The sequence below is a fragment of the Esox lucius genome, chromosome 11 (genome assembly GCF_011004845.1).
Source record: "Esox lucius isolate fEsoLuc1 chromosome 11, fEsoLuc1.pri, whole genome shotgun sequence".
In the NCBI taxonomy this organism is placed as follows: domain Eukaryota; kingdom Metazoa; phylum Chordata; class Actinopteri; order Esociformes; family Esocidae; genus Esox; species Esox lucius.
In genome coordinates this window covers 48,733,818-48,758,669 of record NC_047579.1, presented here as the reverse complement: position 1 = coordinate 48,758,669, position 24,852 = coordinate 48,733,818, and the positions used below count along the sequence as shown (strand labels likewise).

General features: G+C 42.1%; 1 protein-coding gene across 2 annotated transcripts; it reads right to left on the bottom strand.

Annotated features, from left to right (window-relative positions):
* Positions 1–1,058: 1,058 nt before the first annotated feature.
* On the bottom strand, positions 1,059–23,870 carry zmp:0000000896 (caspase recruitment domain-containing protein 10). Of its 2 annotated transcripts, XM_029123344.2 has the most exons (25): positions 23,781–23,870; positions 23,600–23,626; positions 19,045–19,275; positions 18,548–18,685; positions 18,263–18,449; positions 17,209–17,347; positions 16,823–17,011; positions 16,608–16,727; positions 16,099–16,224; positions 12,332–12,502; positions 11,816–11,914; positions 9,393–9,429; positions 9,120–9,157; positions 8,084–8,172; positions 7,911–7,951; positions 7,695–7,812; positions 4,035–4,203; positions 3,773–3,896; positions 3,301–3,541; positions 2,574–2,640; positions 2,378–2,480; positions 2,091–2,249; positions 1,838–1,950; positions 1,620–1,732; positions 1,059–1,481 (listed from the first exon to the last, which is right to left on the bottom strand). In XM_029123344.2, exons 2-25 carry the CDS (start codon positions 23,604–23,606, stop codon positions 1,274–1,276), a joined length of 3,027 nt encoding a protein of 1,008 aa, XP_028979177.2. In that variant the 5' UTR covers positions 23,607–23,626; positions 23,781–23,870; the 3' UTR covers positions 1,059–1,273. The 2 variants fall into 2 exon arrangements, with proteins under 2 accessions (XP_028979177.2, XP_012991468.3); XM_013136014.4 differs by lacking the exon at positions 23,781–23,870 and having other exon boundaries at positions 23,600–23,732.
* Positions 23,871–24,852: the final 982 nt, after the last annotated feature.

Below are 24,852 nucleotides of genomic sequence, written 5' to 3'. Positions count from 1 at the left end.
TTTCAATAACCTCGCTTTGGTAACGACTGGCTGTTGAATATCTGGGCTCAGTTATATTTATCTTTGACAGGATTTATATGTACTTTCTGCAGCAGGGGGCGTATTCCGCTGCCAAAGGTGAAGCCGTTTACCAAGTGGAAGGGTAATATTAACGGCCAGCTTTCTATCAAATTTCTTATTTCAGCCTTAGCCAAACCACTTAAAAAAATAAAAACCCATTAAAATGAAAGGTGTGGGTTCTGGAAATTTTTCACGAATATTTGTATTTGGGTAGGTAAATTATTAGCCAGAGTGATTTACAGCTACTGACAACAATTGTCTCTCCTTTTGCACATGTGCCAGTTTATACTTCCAGGGTTAGTCCTGATCGGTCCCTAGATGGTTAACAATATGCTACTAGAAGTGGTTTTAGAAGGCCACCAGGGGGCACACTTCACTTTAGTCTAAAGATGGAATCCCATTGCCCTAGGTTGAGTGCTGTGTATCAGATGGGACGTTTAATGGCTGCCCTGATTATTTGTGATCACCAAAGTCTCCTTAACCCTTACCAGAAAAGCAGGGTGGTTAACCCATAAATTCCCAAACTCACCCAATTCCCATCATCGCCACATAAAAATCCTCATTCATTCCTAGTTGGTACCTATGACTCCACCCTTGCTCACCTCAGAGCTGATGTGCAGTGAATGTTCTGGTGAAAACCTGTCATCAACCAGGTGGTTGCTACACATTGATGGTGGATTAGGTGAGATTATGCAAGCCTCTTAATAAATCCATTTAATCGTTCTCAATAATGTCACTTGTACAATATTTCTGTCATGTTGTGGTTTGCAGAGACTGCTTATCTCTTTGATGTGATTCATTTTGTATTGTCATATATCTCATGCCAACAGACATTTCTAACCTTTTTTTAGACAAAATAACAAATTTACCAGAATTAGTGAACAAAGAAATGAAATGTAGTCATATCCCAATTACTAATTGAGTAATGTCTTTAGGTGTTAGGAAAGCGCTAAACAAATCCCTTGTATTATAAATTATTCAAGTATACAAAAACAGGGTTAGATAAAATGTGTTGTTTAATGCTAATGTTTACTACATGTAGACAAGAAATATAAACAGAGACACATGGCTACTAAGATTGTAACAATTGAACAAGGCTCAATTCATCTTATGGATGAGACTTCACAGTGGTGCATTTTGATATCTAAAGAAGTGTGTGAAATGTATTTAAAAATCTTAAAAAACATTCTAGCTGGGCAGTAATGGTGGAGATCTATTGGAGCCTGTCAAACTCAACCCAGAGCATTGCCGTTTGCTGACTGTGGATTACGTTGCGTATGGCGAGTAGGAGCTCCTCAGAGCAGCTCCATGTGCTGGGTTCCAGAGTATGGTAAAGCAGGGGCAGAGACTCCAGTTGCAGGTCTTCTGCCTGACACACATCCTCCATCACACTGTCGTCCCATCGGCCTGTCAGCAACTTCCTGTCAACGGGGCAAAATGGAGGGTCTTTGTAACTGTCGCTCCTGAATTGGAATAGAGAACATTCTACAAAAATAGAATGACTCATGAGGGGGAAAAAAACGTGCTGTAATCACACACAAATGCAGACAAACACCTACTTCAGCTTGTGTTTTTTGTTCTTGGGTCGTATGTGAATGATGATAGGGTAGACCCCCTGCCTCAGAAGGCCCTCCACGCTGCCCAGGCCCAGTTCCAACAGACAGTGCTTGTCCTGAGAGAAAGGACATCAAAAGATTAGTGTGTAAGTGTGTGTGTATGTGTGTGTGTGTGTGTGTGAGAGAGAGAGAAAGATACAAATGTACGATATCCTACATACCTGGCTTATTACCTCCTGAACAGACTGCAGTCTAATCCCAAGAAGCTGTTCTGGGGTGGAAGAATCTAGCAGGAAAATAGTGCTATCCTTTCTTTCTGTGGCCTGGATTGGTTCTGTGAATCAGTCCATGAGAAGGGCTTAATAGGCACAGCCTACAGTAGTAAGTTTAGACCTTTAAACACAGCTTGCTTCTAAGATGGCGTGTGGTGACACTGTGTCAACCGTGTGTGTGTGTTTGTGTGTGCGTGCATACCTGGTTGGCAGGTGTTGAAGTCCAGTCCTGACTCTGCTGGCTGAAGCAGCCTCTCTATGAGGCCGCGAGAGAGCAGGGAGGGCGAGAAGATGACAGGCCGTTTGGTCTTCACCTGTATTGGCTGGACCATACTGTAAGGCACCAGGTGCTCCTCATGACCTGAGGAGCACAAAGACACACACATAATCACACACACATATTCATACACACAATCAAACGCACACACACATGCACACACAGACCTCAAGGGACAGAAATTAATATCAAGTAATCTGGGAGAAGCTTACGATTGCTGAGTGTGTAAAGGACCTGTGGTATGGATCCAATCTCACGACAACTAGGGGACACAGCCTTGACCAGTCGCACACGGTCGGATACCTTCTTGGATATCTACAGTGAGCAGTGGAGGAATCGAGAATGTGGTTAACCCCCAAGATTACAGTACCACAGATTCACACACAGGAAGGATGAAAGGAAACATACTTTCTTCTTGAAATCCTTCTGCTCCAGGGCCATGGTACGTAACCTCACCAACAACAGCTGCTGGGCTCTGATGTAGACAAAGATTTAGGGACTAAACATTCATCATTGTAATAAACTGCATCTGCCCTATGCAGTTTATGAGCACCGTCCACCTAAGAAAAGTTATTACAGCTGGTATTGAGCAGACTCAGCGCAACGTACAGACAACTTGGTGCAATTTTGGTCCTTGGTCAAGACACCTCTAGAGATTTGTTTTCCCTTGTTGCCTCTGGGACTGAAACCAGTGACGTTTCTGTGACTAGGCTACCTGTCACCCCTTAATAATAATAATAATAATAATACAGTAATAATAATAAATAATTATATGATACAAACATCAGTCTGAGTGGCATGACCCCCACGTATCCTAAAGCAGGCATCTTAGGGAGTTTGGCATTTAAAACGGTAAACATTTAGGCTGATGGAAATGTAATCCTCCAGAGACCTTTCACTCCCTGGGCCAGGAAATGAAAGGCCTCTGATTCTAAATGCACAAGCTGACATGGTTAAAAATGCTGTCATTCTCTCCCTGACAGTCGGCCCTCAGCTCATTGCTGTAAATAACAATGCTTACATGGCATACACACCTAGTGAACTCTCAGTAAAAAAAAAGAAATGCATTACACAACTGTTTCATCCGAACAATACCAAAAAGTAGGAGCTACAGTACACAGTAGCCCTCCCTCACCTGTTGTAGTTAGGCATGGCCCCCTGCCGCAGGGGCTTGGCTGTGTCGGGGTTCACAAGGGTGCAGTGCCACTGGTACTTCCCGTTGTAGCGGGTGTCAGTGACGTGCACAATGTCATCACAGCGAACGCCCAGGCAGGGCAGATCACTGTGGAGGTCCAGGTCCATGTTGACACGTACATAGAAGGAATCAGCTCCCTGAAAGGCAGGAGAGGACCGCTGGGCGCACAACTTGGAGTAGGCTGAGGACAGGAAGAGCGGCGTGTGGTTTAGTTACACACACATTCTTTTATCATTTCACTATTCACAATAAACCGACTGATACCTGTATAAAAGGCCAAGCGTTATTGTGGTACATTACTCCCCTGGAAACCTCAGCAGTAAAAGAAACTTTAGAAACTCTTTCAGAATATCAGACCCATACGCTATTTACAAGTTACAGTGGTCGTAAGGTTTGGGAATTGGGGCCTCACCCTCTGTGTTGGTGTGGTGTTTGAGGGCGGAGGGCTCTGTCCACCACTGCAGAGAGAAGTGGGCTACCTCTCCAGTGCTCTGGTTTAGCAGCACACTGCCCCCACCAAACAGGACCTTCTCCAGCTGGACAGGGAAGACCGACGCAGTCGTACACAAACATTGCTGTGGGCATTTGTCTGCTATGCTAATAATGCAACTCTTTCCCACCCACATCTATTTGCCTTTAGCAATGACCTAACCAAAATATACCCGGTTTCTCACCTCCAGTAACTCACTGCCCTCCTTCAGACCACACTGCTCAGCAGGAGAACCAGCTCGCACACTGGTAACAAAGATGCCTGTGCGGTTGCCCCCAATGATGGTGATGTCATCCGCCAAGCTGCCTTTTGCTTTTTTGGGTGGAGTAGATGGGGAAGGAAGGGGTTCTAACCTGGAGGAGGAAGTGTTAGGAGAAAAGTTCATAGGTCATCAGTATAGTCATAAGGGACAGATCATTTTGTCTGGGTGACTGTTAAAAATTCCTTGAGAGATTTGGAACATTTATTTTTGTTCTAGTGAGGGCTTTCTGTTTTTCTTAGAGAAGGGGGGGGGCAGTTTGGTAATGATTTAAAAATCTTTTAGCAGGTTTTTCTAATTTAATTTATTCTTTCCTGCTGACATTTTAGTTTTTGGTACTTCCTATAAAAGCACGATATTGGAAGATTCTGAACTGCATTCAGTGGTCTCTTTAAAAAATATAAAATATGCTATTGTATGTAGTAAAAACATGTCATCCCCACAAGTAGAATAGGAATTAGGTCTGATCTATTCTTGGCATTTCCATCTTCAAAATTGTGCAGCTAAACGTATTATATTCTAATTTGAATTTTGCTTTGAGGACTGACGCATCCTCCATGCATGCTGATGAAGATCTGGTATTAAGTCCTTGACGGTGGAATGTTCCGTGCCAGCACACGCCACCAATCTGGCAAATGCAACTCACTCCCTCGAACACACCACCAATCTGGCAAATGCAACTCACTCCCTCGAACACGCCACCAATCTGGCAAATGCAACTCACTCCCTCGAACACGCCACCAATCTGGCAAATGCAACTCACTCCCTCGAACACGCCACCAATCTGGCAAATGCAACTCACTCCCTGGAACACGCCACCAATCTGGCAAATGCAACTCACTCCCTCGAACACGCCACCAATCTGGCAAATGCAACTCACTCCCTCGAACACGCCACCAATCTGGCAAATGCAACTCACTCCCTCGAACACGCCACCAATCTGGCAAATGCAACTCACTCCCTCGAACACGCCACCAATCTGGCAAATGCAACTCACTCCCTCGAACACGCCACCAATCTGGCAAATGCAACTCACTCCCTCGAACACGCCACCAATCTGGCAAACGCAACTCACTCCCTCAAACACGCCACCAATCTGGCAAATGCAACTCACTCCCTGGAACACGCCACCAATCTGGCAAATGCAACAAACTCCCTGGAACACGCCACCAATCTGGCCATTGCAACTCACTCCCTCGAACACGCCACCAATCAGGCCAATGCAACTCACTCCCTCGAACACGCCACTAATCTGGCAAATGCAACTCACTCCCTCGAACACGCCACCAATCTGGCAAATGCAACTCACTCCCTCGAACATGCCACCAATCTGGCCAATGCAACTCACTCCCTCGAACACGCCACCAATCTGGCAAATGCAACTCACTCCCTCGAACACGCCACCAATCTGGCAAATGCAACTCACTCCCTCGAACACGCCACCAATCTGGCAAATGCAACTCACTCATCATCTGCTGCACTGTTTAGTTCCGTTCTGTACAGTTTCGTTTGTGAGGTATTGTGTTGTAGTTGTTAGAGATGGAGCGAAACCACTGATTTTCTTTTCAATCTGATATTAAGTAACACCAAGTCTAGTATCCCGACACCAACACCGATACTTTTAAAAGTCTTGTGTATGTATTTGCTGGTTGCAATGAAAGGAAAGGACAGTCAAATATGCCTGGAAATCCACATTTCTGTTGTGAAAACAGCACTGTCTGAATGTTGTAAAGTTGCCCTTACTATGTCTTGACAGTCTTTATACAGGTCTGCCATTGTACCCTCCATCAAGCGTTTTACGGCTTGGGATTTTATAATACCAATTAAGGGACTTCACAAATACCTTAAAACAGGGCTGCCCAACCCTGTTCCTGGAGATCTACGGTCCTGTAGGTTTTCTCTCCAACTAATTTAGCACACCTTAATCTAATAATTAGATGGTTGAAAAGCTTAATTTGGTAAGTCACAAAATGGGTTTGAAGAACAGTACAGAACAGTAGATCTCCAGGAACAGGATTGGGCTGCCCTGCCTTAAAAACTCTGTCTTCAACAATCGAGACTGTCTGGAGGTCCTTCACATTGATCTCTCCCAGGTTTCTTGTAATCTCTGCTGCTCTTTGGAAGTCCTCTATTGGAAGACAATTCTACGAGCTAAACGTAATGTTTTTAAGTCTTTCTGGACCGTCTAACTCATAACCTAAAATGGTTAGATTAAATACCTACATGCAATAATTAGAGTTTAAGAGTTCCATAATGCCTTACACAATTTGATAGGTGACACTTTTGTGAGATTGAGATCTTTACTTTGAGAACATTTTATGAGATTTTCTATGCTTTAGAAATCCTGAGCAATCCATATAAGTTTTTCCTCAAAACTGATATAATTAATTCAGATGTTGTTTGAAAATATGACTTTAACCTCGGTGTATCAGGATATTAGTTTACATGTAAAGGCACCGACTGTAATATTCTGCACTGTGATAGCCTTTTAGCAAAATAATTAGTATTTCCTGCTTTGTATTGACATTATTTAAAAAACGAATATTATCTATACACATACTATACTGTGTATATACATATGGCTTGTGTCAGATAACTGCCTTACTTTGTGCCTGCGTTCTCTCCTCTGATCGCCTCCGCTGTACCTCATCATGCTATTTTATGTGGTTGATTCTTGTTTTAACAAGTTTGTAGTACTACCAAAATATCGTAGACTTTTTACGAAGATCACATGTTGCTTCACGTTTGTTTATTGGAGTGAAATAACCCCAAACAATGCTTCTTTTCCGTTCTGCCATGAGCGTACAGGTAACCTAGACTCCTAGTTCTTTAACTGTGATTGAGTATGTTTCACCGCGTGCCTGTGTGTAGGTTAAATTAGGGAGCGGAAGGAGACAGCAAAACTAGTTCCTATAAACAACTGAGGTTCATTACAGACGGACACGTAAATATGAAACCAACTGGAGTTCCATTTTAAGTAAAATCGCCATCATGCGACGCATCTACGTAGGCTATGCTTTAAGAACAGCTTGCAAGTTGTTAGGGTAACTTAAAATATTTTAAAACAACTTCATTTATTCTAAGTTATTGATTTATATTCACAAATAATTGTTCAGATATTACAGAATATTCAATATTTTTTTGTACATGTCATGCTGTTTTGAACACACACCAATAAAGTACATGCTGAAGTTTTTGTTCTTGTAATTATCATCGACGAAAAAATATACATTTTAAACAATGCAGAAATCATGATCAGAAGTCACTGAATGTGTTATATTTATCAACAAAAAAGTTTGCTTTAAATATACCTAATTACCATGGTACATTGGCTACAAGCAAATCACTGATGAACTACTTACATTTTTTATGTTGCCATAACTTTTTAAAGTTGTAGGATCAAATAGAAACTAAGGGTGGCGCATTTTTGTGATTTGCCACCATGAGTTTGACCATCACCCCTACCCCAATAAGTAACCCTCTACCACTAAGAATATATCTCATAGCAGAAACGGTTTGCACATGTGCACACTGTATGTTGAATGTGTCTCCCCTGACGCAGACAGCAGAGAGATGGAGACTTACCGCAGGCTGCTGTTGGGCTTGCGTGGAGGGACCGGGGGCAGGTTGATGAGGTCAGGTGGGAAGAGGTCAGAATGTTGGGAGCTACAGGAGTCTGACAGGGAGAGCTCATTCTGGAATCCTGAAACACAAGACACCACATGAGACATCGCTACACATCTAATCTGTACTCGCATGTATCTGTAGACAGGCGAGTAGATTTGGTTAGCTGGACCAAACCTGCGAGGTTCTCATCACTGCCCCATGAGTCCTGGTCAAATCTGTGTACAGACGAGATAACGAGAGGAGTTTCCTTCATCAATTATCTATTTTTATGTACATTATAAACAGTTGGTGATTTAAGAGAATAGTATTTCTAGGCTAAAGAGGTTGCTTCCTGTGGTGTGACTTACTCCAAGGTGACCCTTCGATGAATGGAGTTCATACAGGGAGGGAAGGGGAAAATGGAGAGTCTGTTGATGTCCTTCTCACTGTCTACAGTCTGGAACACAATGGACACAAAAAGGAGTTATTCACACAAAAATGCTCTTCAGTTGGTCCTCTATTGGCTATGTGAGCCACATCTTAAGTCGATTTATGATAAAAACAATGAAAATGCCAGAAAGCTATTGCTGTGCAAACGTCTTTGAACCTGAGGCTTTAAGGTTCAATCTAAAAAATCCAACTGTTTAATGCTGGCTTTTCTTTCTTTCCGAAATCTAAAATGAAATAAGTGCTTATTTTCTCTAAGCAAACTTTTGCAAATTATTGATTATTCATATGTTAGCTTCTTGTCATCTTTTGCAATACTTTTCATTGTTTGACTATTATTAAACCTTTATTTAAACAAGGAACACACACTGAGACCAAGGTCTCCTTTACAGCCGGGCCCTGCATACACACAGCTCCAGAAAAAATTCGGACCACTGCACCTTTTTCTTTCCTTTCCAAACATTTTGAAAAGGAAGATTTTGAGTGAGGAACAGAAGGGCTAAAATTAAGAGACCTCTGCAAATGGAACGCTTCAGTTCCTCACTCAGAACATTCCTTTTCAACTCTTTTGGAAAAAGTGGTCTCTTAATTTTTTTCTGGAGCTGTATGTTTACACATACAGTTTAGGTTCAATGATTAAAAACAAGCAGAAAAAGAATACAGTGTACAGACAAAACAAGATACAGATAACAAGACGCTCAAACACAAGACAAAGAACATGGCTTTAAACACCGGTGTTATTCCCTCAGCGGCCTCAGGTTTCTGCCGACAGAGTTTTTGTAATACTCTGCACTCATGAGCTCTTTAAGGTAAGGACCTCACAGGGTTATCTAAAAAGATCACTAAATGGTTTTGAGATTAAGGATTGCAAAATCGTAGACGCACACCTCAGAATGTGTGCTTTGCGCAGATAGAACCTTCACATCACAAGGTGTTTTTGAGTGTTAATCTACTCACGGGCGTCAAAAGATCATCCTCTGAGTTTGAGAGAGAACCTGCAAACAAAAGAAGGTAGTCATCGAAATTGTCAATACAGGTCTTGCCTATTTCTAAATGCAGTTGACATACATGTTAATTGTTCATCAGTGACATTGATGTGACAACTCAGAATAACCTAAGCAAAGACGAAAATTGAATATATATATATATATACAGAAATAGGGAAGGATTCAGAAATGCTATTTTCTGCAAAACCACAATCTTGCAGTCGCTTCTGAAATATAGACTCACCTTCCAAGGTTTGATTAGTTTGACCTACAGGGGGAGACTGTGACAAAGAAAGGAAAACATTTGTTCATTGACCGGAATCCTGGCTACAGGTGCCAACATGCTGCTGACAGAGGCATTCAGTTTGCTTACTGTAGGACTGAAGGAGTTGCTTAACATTTTTTAGAAACTATAATCCCTGCATTGTTCTGAACAAGTAGAACGGGAAGAACCATGTCAATCAAAATTTATTACAACTCAATTGCTAAGTAATACCAATAATAAAATACCAGTTGAAAAGTAACACCCAAAGACAATTTCATTGAGTATGATGGCATTTCAGCATGGTCTTTTGATCAATATTTAAATGTATTTTGGTGAATTTTCCAATGACAGTGTCTCCTGATCCCTGATGTCAGTCATTAGTCTTTGTCCAGAGAAACAAGGGTCAGTCGGAATTCCCTGCAGAGGTATCTGGATCATGGTATTTTGGATCTGTGGAATACACCCTTAAATATCTCTATTGTCCTGTTGAATTTCTGTAGGATCTCAGCTCTTGGACCACGCCTTAGGACCACCTAGCCTGATGATTCCTAACTACCCCTGTCCATCTGGTTGTGTTGCAGACCTAGTTTTTGCCTGAAGACTCTGAATGAACTTCACCCGGCACAGCCAGAAGAGGACTGGCCACCCTCAGAGTCTGGCCCCTCTGTAAGTCTCATCCTGGGTTACAATCAAATTTATCAATCACATTTATTTATAAAGCCCTTTTTACAACAGGAGTTGTCACAAAGTGCTTTACAGAGACACCTGGCCTTAAACCCCAAGGAGCAAACAACAGGAGTGTTGGATTTCAGTGGCTAGGAAAAACTCCCTAAGAAGGACGAATTTTAGGAAGAAACCTAGAGAGGACCCATGCTCAGAGGGGTGACCAGTCCTCTTCTGGCTGTGCCGGGTGAGATATTAAGAGTGCAATTGGAATAATTTATAAATTTCTCTGGGCTAAATCCAGAGTCTGATGTAAAAAGGGCTTAATAAAATGTATTTGATAGAATAATTTTGCTTAATGATCCATGCTTAAATGTAAGGTAATGCTAAGGGTTCTTACAATCTTATGTTGTTTTAAGCAGTAATGCCAATTACAGTAAATGGAGGGACAAACATTATATGTATTCAGTACTTCCTTCTGCTCTGACAATGTTTCTCTGAGAATAGTTTTTTCCAGCAGGACAATGCTCCATGCCACACAGCCAGGTCAATCAAGGTGTGAATGGAGGACGACCAGATCAAGACCCAGTCATGGCCAATCTCCAGACCTGAACCCCATTGAAAACCTCTGGAATTTGATCAAGGAGAAAATGGATGGTCACAAGCCATCAAACAAAGCTGAGCTACTTAAATGCTTGTGGCTGGAGTGGCATAAAGTCCCCCAACAGCAATGTGAACTGACTGATGGAGAGCATGCCAAGATTATAAATCAGGGTTATTCCACCAAATATTGATTTCTGAACTCTTCCTTAGTTAAAACATTTGTATGTGACCATATTTTTATTTGGGAATAATGTTGTCAGTAGTTTATAGAATAAAACAAAACAGGTCATTTTTCTCAAATATACCTATGAATAGTAAAACCAGAGAAACTGAAAATGTTGCATATATACTCACCTAAAGGATTATTAGGAACACCATACAAATACTGCCTTAATTCTACGTGGCATTGATTCAACAAGGTGCTGAAAGCATTCTTTAGAAATGTTGGCCCATATTGATAGGATTGCATCTTGCAGTTGATGGAGTTTATTGGGATGAACATCCAGGGCATGAAGCCATATATAATATGGATATGCAGAATGTTATTAACCTTTGTATTTATTGTTTCATTATTTTGCTAAAGTTCAAGGCTTAAGTGGTTACAGTATAATATTAAGACTGGTGTTGATGTTTACAGTATGGTGTTAAGACTGGTGTTGATGGTTACAGTTTGGTGTTAAGACCGGTGTTGATTTTTACAGTATAATATTAAGACTGTTGTTGATGGTTACAGTATGGTGTTAAGACTGGTGTTGATGGTTACAGTTTGGTGTTAAGACTGGTGTTGATGTTTACAGTATGGTGTTAAGACTGGTGTTGATGTTTACAGTATGGTGTTAAGACTGGTGTTGATGTTTACAGTATGGTGTTAAGACTGGTGTTGGTGTTTACAGTATGGCCTTAAGACAGGTGTTGATGTTTACAATATGGTGTTAAGACTGGTGTTGGTGTTTACAGTATAATATTAAGACTGGTGTTGGTGTTTACAGTATGGTGTAAAGACTGGTGTTGGTGTTTACAGTATGGTGTAAAGACTGGTGTTGGTGTTTACAGTATGATGTTAAAATTGGTGTATATCTGGTATAATGTTTTTAAATAGCTGCTGCCAAAATGACAAGGTGAAGATAAACTCTGACCTTGCGAAGCAGCTCCTGAGGGCCGTTGGGCTGGGGGTTGAGCACCAGGGAGCAGCAGGGTCCATAGCACTGGTCCTCACAGCATGGAGACAGTAGAGACTAGTAGAGTCACACAGGCAATGCAATAACAGTTGTAAAGAATTATTTCTGCAAACTGTGTGTCTGTTATGCATTTATAATCAAAGTGTGTATGGTATGTGTGTATACTAAAGATGCATTCTGGAATGGTTGGCCACTGGTTGTAAATGTGGAGCTGTCGAGCCTAAACGTCTCCCCGAAAATGGTCTACTACAGTGTTATGGAAAGAATGTGCCAATATGTGCCGCAGGTCATCAAAACCACTTGCTGTCAAAATGTGAAATTTATGGCTAAGTGAGGTTTTATAGTGATTCTACTCAAATGATGCAAATCTAAGCAATGTATTTAACATCCAGCCCAAATGGACGGAAGAATTAAAGCAAACGTTTTGTTATTTTAAAAAGGCCTAGACTGCATCTTTACATAGCGATGACTCACACAGTGCACACAGGAGGAACTCTGCTCTCTGCTCCTGTCCCTCTCTTTCTCCAGTTCTCTCTGCCTCTCCTCCATGTTAGCCTGCAGCTCTGCGATGCGTTTGCGCAGTCGATTCTTGTCCAATAGACAGTCTGTATATTCCAGCTGCAGGCTGTCTCGACTGCGCAGAGCCTGTAGGATATACAACATGGCTAGGCAACTACATTCAGCCTTTATGGGATGTACAACAGATGTAGGCAACTACATTCAGACTTTATGGGATGTACAACAGAGGTAGGCAACTACATTCAGACTTTATGGGATGTACAACAGATGTAGGCAACTACATTCAGACTTTATGGGATGTACAACAGAGGTAGGCAACCACATTCAGACTTTATGGGATGTACAACAGAGGTAGGCAACCACATTCAGCTGCAAGACTGCATTTTCGTTGAAGCAAATCATGTGGGGGACACTGCCACGACCACATTGACACATAATGTAATTTATTTTATAAGTCATACAATTAAATACATTCAAAAAATTATTCATGGGTGGGAACATTTTCTTAACTGATGAAACACATTTTTTGCAGAAATGATAGTGATTTAACTGTTATTGTATCCTTTTTTGACTGAAATACTGAATACCGTTGAATACCTTTACACTTTATAAAAAAACATTTTTTCTTTTTCTTCTACAAACCTGATTCCAAAAAAGTTGGGACACTGTACAAATTGTGAGTAAAAAAGGAATGGAATAATTTACAAATCTCATAAACTTATATTTAATTCACAATAGAATATTTATAACATATCGAATGTTGAAAGTGAGGCATTTTGTAATGTCATGCCAAATATTGGCTCATTTTGGATTTCATGAGAGGTACACATTCCAAAAAAGTTGGGACAGGTAGCAATAAGAGGCCGGAAAAGTAGAATGTACAGATAAGGAACAGCTGGAGGACCAATTTGCAACTTATTATGTCAATTGGCAACATGATTGGGTATAAAAAGAGCCTCTCAGAGTGGCAGTGTCTCTCAGAAGTCAAGATGGGCAGAGGATCACCAATTCCCCCAATGCTGCGGTGAAAAATAGTGGAGCAATATCAGAAAGGAGTTTCTCAGAGAAAAATTGCAAAGAGTTTGAAGTTATCATCATCTACAGTGCATAATATCATCCAAAGATTCAGAGAATCTGGAACAATCTCTGTGCGTAAGGGTCAAGGCCGGAAAACCATACTGGATGCCCGTGATCTTCGGGCCCTCAGACGGCACTGCATCACATACAGGAATGATACTGTAATGGAAATCACAACATGGGCTCAGGAATACTTCCAGAAAACATTGTTGGTGAACACAATCCACCGTGCCATTCACCGTTGCCGGCTAAAACTCTATAGGTCTAAAAAGAAGCCGTATCTAAACAGGATCCAGAAGCGCAGGCGTTTTCTCTGGGCCAAGGATCATTTAAAATGGACTATGGCAAAGTGGAAAAGTGTTCTGTGGTCAGACAAATCAAAATTTGAAGATAATTTTGGAAAACTGGGACGCCATGTCATCCGGACTAAAGAGGACAAGGACAACCCATGTTGTTATCAGCGCTCGGTTCAGAAGCCTGCATCTCTGATGGTATGGGGTTGCATGAGTGCGTGTGGCATGGGCAGCCTACACATCTGGAAAGGCACCATCAATGCTTATATCCAAGTTCTAGAACAACATATGCTCCCATTCAGACTTCATCTTTTTCAGGGAAGACCTTGCATTTTCCAAAATGACAATGCCAGACCACATACTGCATCAATTACAATGTCATGGCTGCATAGAAGAAGGATCCGGGTACTGAAATGGCCAGCCTGCAGTCCAGATCTGTCACCCATAGAAAACATTTAGCGCATCATAAAGAGGAAGGTGCGACAAAGAAGACCTAAGACAGTTGAGCAACTAGAAGCCTGTATTGGACAAGAATGGGACAACATTCCTATTCATAAACCTGAGCAACTTGTCTCCTTAGTCCCCAGACATTTGCAGTCTGTTATAAAAAGAAGAGGGGATGCCACACAGCGGTAAACATGGCCTTGTCCCAACTTGTTTGAGATGTGTTGATGCCATGAAATTTGAAATCAACTTATTTTTCCCTTAAAGTGATACATTTGCTCAGTTTAAACCTTTGATATGTCATCTATGTTGTATTCTGAATAAAATATTGAAATTTGAAACTTCCACATCAAGGCATTCTGTTTTTATTCACAATTGTACAGTGTCCCAACTTTTTTGGAATCGGGTTTGTAGAAAACTGTTGAATTTCTAATTCTCCTTTACTTTAAAATGGAAATCCCTTTTGGGGAGTTGTATGGGCCGACAATATGAAAATCACGTATGAAACCAGTTTAATTCAACATAGGGACTCTCCTGTATTGCATCAGTGAATTTACTGAAATTAGTAGAAACAAAAGAAAATCTAAGAATTGTATGAGGTGAAACACAAGAATGGGAAATCTCATGGCTACAGGTCCATCTCCAGATGTTATGTAATTGAGACGTATAACATCCATGCCAATGTAGCCAACCTCCCTGGATGTGGCGGCAAGAGAAAACTTGATGGCAGTTTGGTGGAGAAAGCCCCTTGATCACCTGTCACACAGATTCAAACTGACGTTGAAACACAAGGTACAATATGTTTCAACATGCACCATCTTTCGCCAAGTCAGTGAAAGGGTTTTATAAGGCAGGAGATCCAGTATTGGAAACAAGAAAGACACAAGAAAGACCGACTATCCAGAAACAAGAAAGACCGACTACAATATGACGAAACACAATAATCCTTCTGGAACAACCTCCTGTGGACAGATTTCTGAAGGTTTCATTTTGTTAAGACCACATTGAGATGATGTAATTTACCAGAAATGTCTAAAAAAAAGCATAAAGCATAACCATCTATGTTTACAGAAAACAAAATGAAGCCTTCAAAAAATAGAACTTCTACCCCACAAGAAGTTCAAACATAAGCTTCAGTGATTTTCCGTTACGGGGTTACTTCTCTGCCTCTGACAGTCTGGGTGCCTTCAACGTGTGTATGGCATTGTGAATAATCATGTTGAAATCTGTCATCATGGGTCTTCAAGTGGAACAACGACCCCGAGCCTACTCTGCTTAGCTACTATTCGCTAGCCTTTTGTTGTTTTTCCCAATTTTGTTAGTTGTATGTTTGTTTTACTCATGTTTTACAGATTTAATTTATTTTGAATTAAGTTATTGAGATTGCTAATGAAGCTACTGCACGCCTCGCGTGCCTGTGGAATCCAGTGCCCTCATTTGGAGGATGGACACCTGTTTGATGCTATTGCCCTCACATGCCGTCACGGTCCCTATTGAAGTTCCTCCTTCCCTAGAGTATCTGGACGTCATTATTGGGATTCTGTTCCTTTTTTGTAACATTGTTCTGTTTTGTTACTTCTTAGTTTTATTAAAAGTCCTCCATCCTCCCTGCACCTTTGTCCTGCCTCCTCTTTCAATGGTACGACACAGTTTTCAGCATAGTTTTAGAGACAATAGTTTCATCCCCAACTGTAATTAAAATACCTGCATGAGCAGACTAAAAAATTAGGTTAAGATTAGTGATGAGTCATTTGTGCAAATAAATACTTTGTATAATCCAGCAAAAAGTAATAAAAAATCCATATGCTTTAGAGTCCAGACAACTGCAAACTATTTACTTTCACACCCCCAGTTTAATAATCACTAAAAATCATAATTTCAAGTGCTCTAACCCATTTTCTTACTGACCTGGTCCCTCTCTTTCTCCAGCTCCATAATCTGGTTGAAGTAGGAAATGCTTCTCTTCTGTTCCATCTCCCAGTCCAGCTGTATTGTCCTAAACTTTACCTGCAGTTGCTTCACCTGAGACTCCAGCTACAAAACACAACACACTATCAAACACACAATAGCACAAGAAACACACACTTGAGTCCAGACCAAAGCAACTGGTACATCATTGCGTGTAATCCCTTTCCCAAACATTCTGGGCCAGTTTCACAGCCACAGATTAAGCCTAATCCTGGACTAAAAAATACATTGAGCTAGATTTTTTGGGGGGAATCTGGGACTCGGTATAATCACGTCCATGAAAGCGTCTGTGAATGTTTGCAGTACAGGCAATCTTGGTCAACTGCGTCATTGGATACCATTGTGTGCTTTACAGTCTGAACGGTTTGAGCTATAAAAGACCCTGAAAGTGATTCCCGCATTGGGAATGATTTGAATGGTATGAATGGGCTCTTTTTGTCCTCTCTCACCATTTGCCTAAATGCCTCAGAGTTCTCTAGCTCCCCCTGTATTCTGGCAATAGTACCACACAGCTCGTGTCTCTGCTCTGTCGCCTCTTTGCGGTCCTGCTGTATGATGTCCAAAAGAGCCTGAGGTAAAAACACAACAGCACGAGAGTTAAAGCTTCACAGTCCGAGCGGGAGAACATCACATCCTCAGGTTCATTGTGAGTTGCAAATCATACCTGTGTTTTAATGTTATCTGACCCCTTGATGCTAATCTGATGCAGTGGTTTTTCCCTCTCCCTGGGAACAGCAGGACTGCTGTTGATGCAGTGGGGCACCAAACTCTTACTGTTGACAGGAACTGCAGAGACAGGGCTGCTCTCAATCTGTTCATCCAGCTCCATCAGTCTGGTCTTCAGCTGCTCCACCTGTAAAGAAAGGTTAGTTATGAATGAGAATGGGAATCCAACCAGGGGAAAAACAACCTATAATGTGGTGTCTTAACAGCCCTTTATAAACCTCTGATATGGCCTGTCCATCAATCCTTCCAGCTGCTGTTAACATTGTGGCAGCATTCAGTGAGCCCCAGAAATGAATGTCTGTTGTTGGGTCCTCTTCTCTGTACCTGTCCCAGCAGCTCTCTCTCGCGTGCCGAGGCCTTGGCCTGATCCTCCAGGGCGCGGGAGTACTTCTCAGCCTGTTCCAGATGCCTGTCCTTCACCCAGGCCAGCTCCCTGCTGCTGGCCTCCCAGTCCTGACGCAGCCTGCGGTAGACACGTTCAGCAAACATGTGGGATTGGAAAGGGGGTGTGGTGAGCGCCAGGGAGTGCAACCACAACGCTGTGAGCCCTGTGCTGTGAGCCCTGTGCTGTGAGTGCTGTTCTGTGAGCCCTGTGTACTGTGAGCGCTGTGAGCCCTGTGCAGTGAGTGCTGTTCTGTGAGCCCTGTGTGCTGTAAACGCTGTGAGCCCTGTGTGCTGTGAGCCCTGTGTGCTGTGAGCCCTGTGTGCTGTGATCCCTGTGTGCATGGCCCTGTGCTGTGAGCCCTGTGTTCTGTGAGTGCTGTTCTGTGAGCCCTGTGTGCTGTGAGCCCTGTGCTGTGAGCCCTGTGTGCATGGCCCTGTGCTGTGAGCCCTGTGCTGTGAGTGCCGTTCTGTGAGCCCTGTGTGTTGTGAGCCCTGTGCTGTGAGCCCTGTGTGCATGGCCCTGTGCTGTGAGCCCTGTGTTCTGTGAGTGCTGTTCTGTGAGCCCTGTGTGCTGTGAGCCCTGTGTTCTGTGAGTGCTGTTCTGTGAGCCCTGTGTGCTGTGAGCGCTGTGAGCCCTGTGCTATGAGTGCTGTTCCGTGAGCCCTGTGTGTTGTGAGCCCTGTGCTGTGATCCCTGTGTGCATGGCCCTGTGCTGTGAGCCCTGTGCTGTGAGTGCTGTTCTGTGAGCCCTGTGTACTGTGAGCGCTGTGAGCCCTGTGCAGTGAGTGCTGTTCTGTGAGCCCTGTGTGCTGTAAACGCTGTGAGCCCTGTGTGCTGTGAGCCCTGTGTGCTGTGAGCCCTGTGTGCTGTGAGCCCTGTGTGCATGGCCCTGTGCTGTGAGCCCTGTGTTCTGTGAGTGCTGTTCTGTGAGCCCTGTGTGCTGTGAGCCCTGTGTGCTGTGAGCCCTGTGTGCTGTGAGCGCTGTGTGATCTACCTCTCCATCTGCAGCCGGTCATGTTGCAGGTCTTGCGTCTTACGCTCGGCACGGCTGCGCTCCTCTTCAGCCGTGCGGCAACGCTGGGACAGGCGGCGCTCACACAGGCGGCTCCCGCGCAGCTGCTCCCTCAGCTTATGCACCTCCAGGAGCAGGAACTGAGTCAAACCCTCTGGGCCCTCTTCATCTGGCGGGAGACAGCAAGGTAGGGAGGGGGAAGGGGTACCATGAGACAGGGCTGATGGGTGAACACAGAGAACAGGCCATGTGGGGCCACAGCCTCACCCAGGATGATGGAGCAGCGATGGGTGGGCTTTTGTCCAGTGAGCTGGGTATACTGCTCTGGGTGGTAGAACTCCAGGGACTCCATAAAGGCTTGCAGGCCACGCTGGCCCCGCCCATGCAGGATGTCAATCAAACGGCCTGTAAAACGGTTATGATTTAGAGTTCATAAGATTAAGTAGAACATACATCCCAAAGACGGAGATACCGCTCCGTGTGCATGAAACATGGTCGCCGGTTCTTCCCTCACTTCGTCTCTATGGTCAGAAGAGGGACGTTATTCTGCTAACAAGCTCTGCAACTGTTCTTTAGGTAACTGTTTTTGTGAACTGTATAAAGAGAGCATTGAGATGAATGGTTTGTTCAAACGCAAAATCAATCAATGCATACATTCCATACGTTTTGTCTCCTTTCAATTATGTTAGCACAAAAGTTTCACTCCCAGCTGTCTACCTTTTCCTCGATGTCTCACGCAGTCTCCCTACCCCACTCTGTCTTACCGGCCTTGCTGATGCGAAGTGGGTACTGGGTTGAGTTGAGGACCTCGTCCTCATCCTGCTCGTCGATGGCCTTGCACTGTCTCAGGTAGGGGGTCAGCTTGGCTGGGTTGAGGATGCGGGTCAGTTTGTGCCTCACCCCCTCCACCTTGTCCCACAGCTCCTCACAGCGCCCCTCAGACCACAGCTGCCTCTCCTCCTGCGTGACATAATCTGTCGACCACACTGCTGTACCTGGTCCAGAGGAAAGAGGTCAGTGCTGGTCGAGCTCGAAGGAGGTACTTAAAAAAAATAAACAAGGCAAAATCAGCACATCAAAACTTGTGGGACCAAATGTGTCCCTGAAACGGATTGCTAATTGCTAATGGTACTGTGTGTGTTGGTTTTTGTTGGACTTTGAAGCCACAGGTCGGCCATCTGGAGAATCCTAGCTAGGAGCCGGCTGCCATGGGAATTGATTTAATTGAAATAACATGTTACGGGTAGAAATGGCATGTTTAAGGTATTTGTACGAGCGTTGGAATAGTTTTTGCTCATCAAACAACACAGTAAGTCCCAGTATGAGTTATGAAAATGAATTGTTATCACGTTTTGTGTAATTCTGCTGTGCCTCGATGTTATACCAAACGCAATACAAGTCAGCTAGTGTGTTGTCACGGTGGTTCTACTGTGTTGTCACGGTGGTTCTAGTGTGTTGTCACGGTGGTTCTACTGTGTTGTCACGGTGGTTCTAGTGTGTTGTCACGGTGGTTTTAGATCGACTGAGCCCTTGGATGTCAGTGTAGTTCCTATTAGCAGATGTTTTGATTAATGTATAAGGGCTCAATATTTTCCTCTTTCAAGAGACAGTACTTCCTACTAACTAACTTTACATTACACAACACAACCCAGCAGCTTGTCATCAGGAAGGCATACATTTTTGGTTGTGAACATAAATGGTGATAAACCATTCATGTTTGATCCGAAGCTTTCTGCTGTCAATATCCTTGTGAAACGTTTTCAAATGTGGATTGAAGAATGTATTCACAGTTTTAACAGGACCATGATGGTAATTGAGTAATTCATTATTTTGATTTGTGCCTTTAGTTCATGGTAAACAAACAGTGGCTGAGGGAGTTGTATTACTTATATAAGCACTGTAGCGTTATAATATACAGTCATTCTGGAGATGTGTAGCTAGCAATTATTATATAAAACACATAGCTCTTTCAGATTTGCTATTGTTTAAACTGAATGGTTTAGTAGAACACTGGAGCCTAACTAGTAACCTCTTAGGGATTCTGTCTGCCTGGATGAAATAATTCTGTTGTTCTGTCTTGATTGTGTCAACTTGTAATAGAAAACATGGCATCGTTGTTCAGCTAACAATCTGATTTAGTGGAAAGTTTAGTGGAAAAATGTGTTTATGATGGTGTTTTTGTCTACTGGAGAAAGATAACCAGGAATGGCCTACATGGCCAGGACAGTCGGGACCTTTTTGTAAACCACTAGGTAAATGGTGAAAGAGAGATCTGAGAGAGCAACTGGCTTGTCAAGTTATTTTTACTGGTAAATGTGTGTTAATGTCAGATGGAGAGACAACAGATCACTCGGGTTTAAGGACCCTGTAGGTATTGAACAATATTTAAAAAAATACCATTACAGTGAAATAGGCCTTGCTGCATTCAAAATTAAAAATGCCAGGGAAATATTATTATAATTGTGCTCAAAAGTTTGCATACACTTGGAGAATTGATAATATATGTACCATTTATAAAGACAACATGAGTGAGCAGGCAAAACACATGTCTTTTATTTCTTATGGGATTCACATTCAACTGTAGGTTGAATTCAACTGTAATGCCTAACAGAATGGCACAATCATAAAACAAAATGTGGCAACAAAGAAAAAGATTTACTGACCCCTGTTCAAAAGTCTGCATATCCTTAGTTCTTAATACTGTGTATTGCCTCCTTTAGCATCAGTGACAGTGTGCCGTCTTTTGTAATAGTTGTCTATTAGGCCCCAAATTCTTGCAGGTGGTATAGCTGCCCATTCGTCTTGGGAAAATGCCTCCAGGTCATCCAAAGTCTTTGGTCATCTTGCATGAAACACACGTTTGAGATCTCCCCAGAGTGGCTCAATGAAATTAAAGTCAGGAGACTGTGATGGCCACTCCAGAACCTTCACATTTTTCTGCTGTAACCACTGGAGTGTCAACTTGGACTTCTGCTTAGGGTCATTGTCATGCTGGAAAGTCCAAGAGCGTCCCATGCACAGCTTTTGTGCAGAAGAATGTCTGCCAGTATTTTCTGATAACGTGCTGCATTCCTCTTGCCATCAATTTTCACAAGATTCCCCGTGCCTTAAGAGCTCACACCCCCCCAAAACATCAGTGAGCCACCACCATGCTTCACAGTGTGGATGGTATTCTGTTCACTATAGGCCTTGTTGACCCCTCTCCAAACATAGTGCTTATGGTTGTGTCCATAAAGCTCCATTTTGGTCTCGTGACTCCAAATTACAGTGTACCCAAAGCTGTGAGGCATGTCAAGGTGTTGTTGGGCATATTGTAACCAGGCTTTTTTGTGGCATCGGTGCAGTAAAGGCTTCTTTCTGGCAACTCGACCATGCAGCTCATTTTTGTTCAATTATCACCGTATTTTGCTCCTTGAAACCACAACACCGTCTTTTTCCAGAGCAGCTTATACTTCTCCTGAGGTTATCTGTGGGGTTTTCTTTGTATCCTGAACAATTCTTCTGGCAGTTTTGGCTGAAATCTTTCATGGTCTACCTGACCCTGGCTTGGTATCAATAGACACCCGAATTTTCCACTTCTTAATAAGTGATTGAACAGTACTGACTGGCTTAGGATATCTTTTTATATCCTTTTCCATCTTTATGAAGATTCATTACCTTGTTACGCAGGTTTTTTGACAGTTCTTTTCTGCTCTTCATAGCTCAGTATCTATCCTGCTCAGTGCATCCATGTGAGAGCTAACAAACTTATTGACTATTTATACACAAACACTAACTGCAATTTAAAAAGCCACAGGTGTAGGAAATTCACCTTTAATTGCCATTTTCACCTGTGTGTGCCACTTTGTGTGTCTGTAACAAGGCCAAACATTCAAGGGGTATGTAAACTTTTGATCAGGGCCATTTGGGTGATTTCTATTTGTCATTATGATTTAAAAAAGAGCCAAACAACTATGTGATAATAAATGGCTTCACACTATCCTTCAATAAAATACAGTTTTTTTGCATGATCAGTCATATTTTCAAAATCAATGCCCAGATTTCACAATTTCTGCCAGGTTAGGCAAACATATGAGCAGAACTTTAAATGCATTTCTAAAATATGTTTTCTAGCTGAAGAGGGTTGCTGTGATGGCTGTGCCATGGCTTTGTTATAACGCACGTTAAATATAAATGTGGGGATAAGAGACCTCTATTAACATTGTATGTTGATATGCATGAGATCCTGTTTAATAATTTCAATACCAGCATTTCAATGCCAGCATTTCAATGCCAGCATTTCAATACCAGCATTTCAATACCAGCATTTCAATACCAGCATTTCTGGGGGGGCAAGTCTGATGGTCCACTTAACTGCAGACGTTTGCCGCTGGTGTTGCATAGCTTTGGTTGAGAGGGAGAATAGTCACTCTGTCCTGGAGCTCAAGAATGCAAACATTGGTGTGATTCATATCAAACACCTAAAAACACACTACAGACAAAAATCTCAGCCGAAGAGCAGCTGAACTGAGAATATCTTTAAGAAAATGGCACAGATAAAAAAACTCTCAAAAAGTCTAACAAAATGCATAACTCATAGATATCATCATGTTTCTCTTAAAATAGCATTGGTCACCAGATTAGCATTCACATATCTGCACTCGTTTAAAAAAAAAACAAGTTCACTCACTTCTTAAAGCAACAGAAGACTGGTTTAAGCCTCTAATCTTAATTTCAAGAAGAAATCAAGGGTGGCTTGTAAATATGTTCCACTACAAAAGAAAGTTATACCCTTAAATGTTAAATATTAATTAAATGTTAATATCCATGCGCATGGTGTTTCTGCAAGCTAAGGTCATGTTGGCTGTAAACATGCAGTATGTTGATAAATTAATGGTGTGAGTGTTTTTGAAAGAGGAAATTATTCACCAATAATGTCCAAAGTAACACCTCCCCCCTCACGCACCTGTGTTACTATATAGGTTAATAGACAGGCAGGTTGAGACAGATCTGTGTCCCGTGGAATCTCTCCAACCACCTTCCTCACTTTTGCTAAATTAAATCTACAAATGAAACATATAATTTGACACCTCTTTTCGTCAAACAAATGTATTCACTTGAGCAGACAATATCTCGAAAGAAACAAAAAGAATGTAGTCTATATTTTTATTCCCAAACATTGCCTTTAAAGAGATCACAATACAAACAAAATGTAACCGTCAATAAGAGGCTAACGTTTTAGTGGCATGTGTCTGTCTGCTATTAACCCATTATCAGTCAGTAGGTTAATATAGTGGGAAATACAGGATACAATTCAATAAATCATTTAACAGCACTTACCACTCATTGTGAGAGTCTTTATTGTATCTGTATTTGAAGCAAAATACTCAGGTTATCCACTTTTCATTTAAGTCAATCAGAAATAGTCCATAATGAATGAGACAAATTAGTCAAGAATAAACTAGAAAGGTAGGCTACTATTCCCATATGTTAATGAGTGAAGAACCTGGTTGTAATGTACCTGAGACAGATGGCCACACCCATATGCAACTCCCTCCTTTGCAATTCGCACATTCCACCAATCAGCTTTTGTTCAGAACTGGCTCTCTTATTCCAGATTTCCAAGTCAAATGAACCCATATTTCGTTGACAAATCACACCCCCCGACTAATTGCACATGGGCGTAAAAGTCTGCCAGGTAAGTACCCAAACAGCACTGGACAAAGCAGCCCTGGAAAATGAAGTCTTTGTCTTTGTCTTAGGAACTAGATATTTGAGCACACTGGATCCTTATCTTAAACGGATGTTGTTAAAGGTGGGCCTTCTAATGCTTGGCGTTGTAATAAGTTGTCAGCAGCCTAGATAAGAGGATGACGTCAGTGTAAACAGACCAGGTCCAACGGATCTAAGACCATATAAAGTCATTTTCACTCCTGGACCTTTTGTTTTTACTGCTTTAATTGACAGGGTGAGATGGAACCTGAAATGGAAGCTTGGCTGTTTTCCACAAGGTGGAGCAAATCACCCACCACTGTGAATGCAGCTTAGTCAAACACATTTCCAGTCAGTATCTTTTTATTCCTACTGCTCACGCACTAGCCTACTAAAACCCTTTTTAATGTTTTATTCCTTTAAATATTTTTTTTTTCAATATAAAGGACAGGTTTGTCTGACAGGTGTGCTTTATTACAACTGTTAACCTGTCGCTTTTTCCCCCAGCATGTGACTAACCCTGCCCATCTGAGCTCTTACTCACAGTATTCTCTTTACTACAAAGTTTTGAATTACAATAAAAATACATTTAAAAAAACGTTAATATTTTAATGCTGTAGTCTTAGGAAAGGTACTATCTGAAAAGGCTTTAGCTGTATACATTTTAGTTTTGTAACAACTACAACAGGGGGCAACATCACAAACACAAGTTAGATTCCAGTATTTTTCAACTGCTTTGCAAGGATGTTCATATCTAAGCAATTGAGGTTCACATAAGCCCACTAAACTGACGGATCTGAGACCGACTGAGTATTAACAAACACTGTGTTATTTCAGCAGAGGTCAGCAATGTCATGGCAGTGGGAATAAAGACTTGTGCA

Bases quoted from the DNA above. Each gene is read 5' to 3' on its own strand.
- zmp:0000000896 (XM_029123344.2), bottom strand. The intron at 18,686-19,044 runs GTAAGACAGAGT...ACCGTTTTACAG, and splicing joins ACTTCGCATCAGCAAGGCCG to GCCGTTTGATTGACATCCTG. The intron at 1,482-1,619 runs GTAGGTGTTTGT...CCCCGTTGACAG, and splicing joins AACAAAAAACACAAGCTGAA to GAAGTTGCTGACAGGCCGAT.